Genomic DNA, 6,000 nt, shown 5'->3' with positions numbered 1-6,000 from the left:
ATCTCATTTTCTTTATTTTCTCGACTGGCTTGGAATAAAACACGTAGACATAAAATGTTGACGCCAAAGGATGGCCGCTCATCTTAAATCCGCGGATTCAGAGTGACTGCATTTTGCGAATGCAAGGAAAGGAAAGGTTTTGGCGATCTAAGATGAAATTTCCAATAGAATCATCAAGAAAACACACTAGTTGTGACCCTCCAGGTTCGTAGCTGTACTGCAGTAAAAAATTGTTTGTGTGTTTGTGTGTTTGTGCTGTTAGTATTTTTGTTCCACGAATTGAACGGTATTTGCCCACGGGATTGATATTCTTAGCATATCATTTAAGATATATATGCATAAACAAAACGATGGTCAATTGTGTGAGCGAGTAACTTGTCCTTCAGTGGGCAAACCTTTCCCTGGTTTCACTAACATTTAATGGAGAGAATTCATTTTAATGGGGTTCCCACTCCAGGTTCTGGCAATACCATTTTGAAACGATTCATTCTCTGCTGCACTATTAACTGAGTGGTTATCCTGGGGTATCGGACCGGACGGCTTTAGAAGGGTTAATTTGAATATGTAAATCTTTATCCATTCCAAAATGCATGGTGGGAATATCATTTATTTCGCTCGCTTTCTTTTTATTTCTTTACCTTTTTTAAAAAATCGATCGTTTCCATTACTCGAGCAGCTGTGTCTGTGTGTGTGTGTGTGGTGGGGCTGCCTGGTGTTTTTTTGCTTTATTGCAAGGACCGGGTTACTCCAGCGAGCACACAGCTGAGCAAAAAACCCGCAGTCTGGTGCGGGAGAAAGCAACAAAAAAGCTTCACTGGGCAGATTATTGCTAAATAGATCTTTTTTTGAGACTCTACTGTATTTCATTGACATGTTAAAATGGGAAATTAATATGCTTACACCTCTTCAGCTTTTAACCGGCTCCCCCATTCGCTATCCCTATTGCTGCCTTGTCATATTCCCGTTGAGGTGTTTGGTGAAAATGGTTCTTCCATCGCAGCACCCAGAGCACACATTACACAATAATTTCAAAACATTCAACAGTAACGCTCCCCCGATGGAAAATTGAAGTCCATTGACCGCTGAACGTGAGGAGGGGCACTGTTTAACCTAGAAACTGCTTTATATTTCGGCTCCACAGTAAATGACATCATTCCAAGTAGCTTTTAATTTCTCGTAACAGACCCGAACTCTTCATCATATTCTCAACGGCTTTAGAAACCGTGTGCACATACCCAAACCGACTTTTTGGATTAAGCTGCTCCCCTGACGGATTGGGCGATGCGCTGTTACAAATGGTTGGTGCCAGGCTACATTTATTGGTCACACCAACAACTACGAGTGGAGTGTTGCCTAGGAGCTATCGTTTCGTTGCATGCAGAATGAATTAGATGCAAAGCGACCCTTTCCCGGCAACCCTACTCAAGATGTCAGTTTCTGCTCATACTTTTAACGATTCTAAGCCACTGCTGCTGGCTCTGAACACCCTCACAGAATGACACCAATGACCCTTAAAACAATACCGAATAGATGTAGCCTTATATATTGAAATAGATTTGAATCCCACCGAAATAGACGCATGGTATCAGTTCATACATATTTGTCATAGTTAGTTTAAGTTAGTATATGTTAATCAACATTATTTTAGCCGAGAATATATAGGTGGGGGTCGGGGACGAATTAAACGACTAAATTTCACAGTAAAGAAGCATTCTCGCCTCAATGTCTGAATTCTGTACACATAGTTGAACGGTTCTATTTACCCCACATGCTGAATGGAGACTGACCCAATGCCCGGAGTTTACTCACGTACTCTGACACGGCTACAAGTAACTTTTTTTTTAATATGAGAAACAGCACGAGGGAGCGCAGCTGGCATTCACCCCTCCCCACACACCCCACCCCCACTGAAAACGATGAAAATACTACTCCGGCATCAGGAACACTTGAGCATGACATGAGCGCACCGAGCAGACTTGGAGAGGCTGACTTACACACAATTTAAACAGAGGGCGTTTCACTCATCCGCACACCTCCTGGAAACATGTGATCACAAGGTCAGACTCGGAAGGAAAATATGAAGTTAGTATGTATCCTTAACTTGATATCAGATTGACAGTTAACGCTGCAAATGTCCTTTCTTGGCGCACAGACCTATTGTTCATTTCCCCCCTCCCCGTCCTGGGGTCGGAGTCATTCTTCATTTATTTTTGTTTCAGTCGCTGTTCAACCCACCGTGCAAGCCTGTGATCCGAAGACCAACGGGCACTACCCCGTGTCCAGGCTGTCCATATCCTCCAGGACCACAGTGGTAGCCAGCATGGACAGTGGCCCCCAGACATCGCCCACAGTCATGAAGTGGAAGACGGTGCTGGCTATCTTCGTGGTGGTCGTGGTTTACCTGGTGATCGGAGGCACGGTCTTCAGAGCTCTGGAGAAACCTTTCGAAAGCAAGCAGAAGACTAAGATCACGACGGAGAAATCCAATTTTCTTCGAAATCACCCCTGTGTGAACCCCGGAGAACTTGACGCGCTTATTGAGGTAAGAAAATGAATTCACAAGCGTGTGCTCAGGTTCAGCTGCTTACATCTCCCACGTGAAAGTGATTGGATAAATAAATAAATGCACTGTGTCGACTCTCCCCACCAAAGGAAGTGTTTAAAGAGTAAGAGCTTGTTCGGTTTTGGTGAAGGGACGTAGTTTGTTTTTAAGAGGGAGACGGGTTTCTTGTCCAGAGTTATGAAGCTCAGTCCTTATTGGCAGGCCATTTCGAGTTGCTTTTTACCCATTAGATCACCTTTATCCACAACTAACCATCAACAGGTTCTTAGACACCAGGAAAGAGTGTCAAATTGTTTCCTGTTACAATAAACCTTTTTTCAAATAAATACCTTTATTTTATTGCTTAACCATTTCAGTCGTCTTAAATTAGGTTGCACGATGCTTATGGTTTAAACTAAGTAAGTTCATGTTATCGTCCGGTCGAAAGGTAATATTTGAACAATATCTCGGCTGCAACTAATAACTCGCGTACATTTCCAGGAGACCGTGGTATTTCAAACACAAGTACACTAATTTCACTTTTGATTTCGACAATAATTTAATGCATCACCATAACATACGCCGATAATCCCCTAGTCTTCAATCAGCCCGTAGACAATGGCATTACCCAAACATTGAAGTGTGCAACGTATTGGGCATTGACATAGAATCATCCATTTCACCAGTCAGATTGTGCTACGTAGGATACAGGAAACAAAATAATGAACACATGCTAAATCGTGCCAATTATTTTTTTAAAGAGCCAACAATTGAACGTAATATATCACATTTAAACCTGGATTAATACACACGTGTGTTATCTTTTGTCCTGAATACAGAGAAAGACTTGCAATTAAATACCCTTTTCACCACCTCAGAATGTTCCAAAGTGCTTTCTAATCCAGTTAAGGGCTTTTGAAGTGTATCACTGCTATAAGGTAGGAAATACAGCAGCCAATTTGCACACAGCAAGGCCCTACAACCAAAAGATAGTGGTCAGATAATCTGTTTTATTTAGTGATGTTGGGTTGAGAGATCATTACTGGTCAGGAATAAATTTTGGCAGCTGTTCTTCATGTTGTGTCATGGGATCTGTTATGTAGTGAAAGTGGGCCATTTCAAAAAAAAAATGACACTGACACCTTGGGATTGTACAGAATCACAATTCTTGAAGAATAGTTCATGAAATAAAGTTGAAAGTTTTACCAGAATTAGTTCCAAAAAAGGCAACTGATTGATACAAAGGAAGCTATTGTAAGATTTGTAACAATTTTTGAGGCATGTTTTTCCATAACTTTGTTACAATTGATTTTGCCAGTTGAACACATATCAAGATTATCTGATGAAAGGTCATCGACCTGAAATGTTAACTCTACCTTCCCCACCGTGTGGTTGCTGCCTGACCCAAGTGTTTCCATAATTTTCTGTTTTTAATATATATATGTTTTAGGATGATCTGAAATATTCAAACTAAAAGTGTCCAAACTTTTTTTAAGCGGACTACTTAACCACGTACCACTTAAATCATTAGTTCTCACAATAACAGTTACGGTATAAAACAGCAAATAAATAAATGCACTTCTTCATTAACTCAGGCAAGAGTTAAAAATGCATAAAAATACTTCCTTCCAAACTAACTACAAAATAACTTTAAATTTAATACTGCAGTTTCAGCTTGCTGCTGGTTTCTGGAATGGCTAGCAGGAGAGTAACTAAAACAACAGCGACAACTTATATACAGCCTTTAACATAATAAAATGTCTCAAGGTGCTTCACAGGGGCATTAGAAATTACACCAAACCATTACACCAAGAGATATTAGGTCAGATGACCAAATGATTGGTCAAAGAGGTGGGCTTTAAATAGTGTGTTAAAGAAGGAAAGCAAGTAGAGGGGTGTAGGGATGGTAATTCAGAGCTTGGGGCCTGGACAACTTCAGGCATTGCTACTAATGGTGGAGTGACTGAAATTGGGGATACAAAAGAACACAGAATTAGATGAGTGTAGAGACCTTGGAGAGTTGTGAGGCTGAAACAAATTACAAAGAAAGGGAAAGGCTATGGAGGAGATTTGAGAACAATGATGAGAATTATAAAATCAAAATGTTTCTTCACTGGGAACCAGTGTAGGTCCACAAGCACTGGGATGATACGTGAATGGGACTTGGTGCGAGTTAAGACACAGCAACAGTGTTTTGAATAACTTCTAGTTTTCGGAGGTTGGAATGTGGGAGACGAGTGTTATGATTCCCATAGAGACAGTAAATGTTGAAAGGGAGATTCAAGCATCCAGTGATTAATTAAAAGAAATAATGCCACAAGATTTCATGCTTTTAAACAAAAACAAATTTTACTGCATATAAAAAAGCAAAACAAGCACTACTAACTTAACACCACAGTTTATTAAGACCTAGAGTATATTAAATTCTCCTTTTGGAACTCAAACTAAGTATGCTACAGCTTTTTAATTTCTTCTCAGTATTCCAGCTATTCTCTGGGGTATGAAATTTCGTGGGGATCCTTCCATTAGCTTTTGGCTAAGCATGCTCCAACTTTTGTTCAAAACCTCACAACTGTGGATTTCTCAGTTCAAGCTAAAGCTTCTCTGCATTCTCTAAGCTAACTGCTAGTTTTCACCATGAGGGTTACTGTACATTTATTCTTCTAGCTCCAAGCTAAGCAAAATTCCAGTCTCTTTTCAAACTGAATTTGATCTCCCACTCACATTCCGCACAATGAATGATAATGTTAGCATTATTTCTGTTTAAGGTGCAGACCTGGCTAACACATCCTTTTTTACCCCTCGGCTCAGTGAGCTGTAACAGTATCTGTCTGTTCCCAAACTGAACTGTTGACTGCCTGCTTCTGTGAGCAAACACATACAGATTAACCCCATACAAAAGGGCAGTTCCCTACAATTTATCTCCACGGCAGTGTGGCATACCAGGGATGTTCCAAACAGTAACTTACATTAATTAACAATTAGATTCAAAACCTTTGATTCTGAGACCCACATACATAATTTAAATTTCTAATTAAGTCAGGGAATTCTCCTTAGAATTAGTGATTCCACCAAGAAACGTTTACAGAGGTGCTTTTAGCTTCTTTTCATCTGGGAGCTACATAAATAATCTAAATCTTTTATTGAAGTAACTGTAGACCTCCTGGTTCTATCACAAGCTTCCAATTGGATCATTCATTGTTTAAGTTTCTCACTTCCAATTCTGACCTCATTAAATAACACACTGAACTGTAATTACCCATGATCTGTTTACCAGTTCCTCAACCAAGTGTTTCCATTTAACTTACATTTAATCCTTTAATCTCCAACCTCAAAGTTATATTCTTAAAATTCAAAGTTATACCTCTAAAATCAAATGAATTTGGAATCAGATATTCACAATACCACCAAAACTGCATTGGAATAGTCAAGTCTAGAGGTAATGAAGGTATGAATGA

General features: G+C 39.8%; 1 protein-coding gene across 1 annotated transcript in view; it reads left to right on the top strand.

Moving 5' to 3' along the window:
- The first annotated feature begins 2,305 nt into the window (after positions 1-2,305).
- The window catches only part of LOC121292644 (potassium channel subfamily K member 10-like), a 37,247-nt gene continuing 33,552 nt past the window's right edge, over positions 2,306-6,000 (top strand). Inside the window, exon 1 of the mRNA XM_041214885.1 lies at positions 2,306-2,542. Within this exon, the coding sequence (XP_041070819.1) occupies positions 2,321-2,542 (222 nt within the window). The 5' untranslated portion in view covers positions 2,306-2,320. The remainder of the gene's footprint in view (positions 2,543-6,000) is intronic.

This window comes from Carcharodon carcharias, chromosome 20, assembly GCF_017639515.1.
Source record: "Carcharodon carcharias isolate sCarCar2 chromosome 20, sCarCar2.pri, whole genome shotgun sequence".
NCBI lineage: Eukaryota > Metazoa > Chordata > Chondrichthyes > Lamniformes > Lamnidae > Carcharodon > Carcharodon carcharias.
Note: the sequence above shows the minus strand (reverse complement) of the source record. Positions and strands in the feature narration are given on the sequence as shown.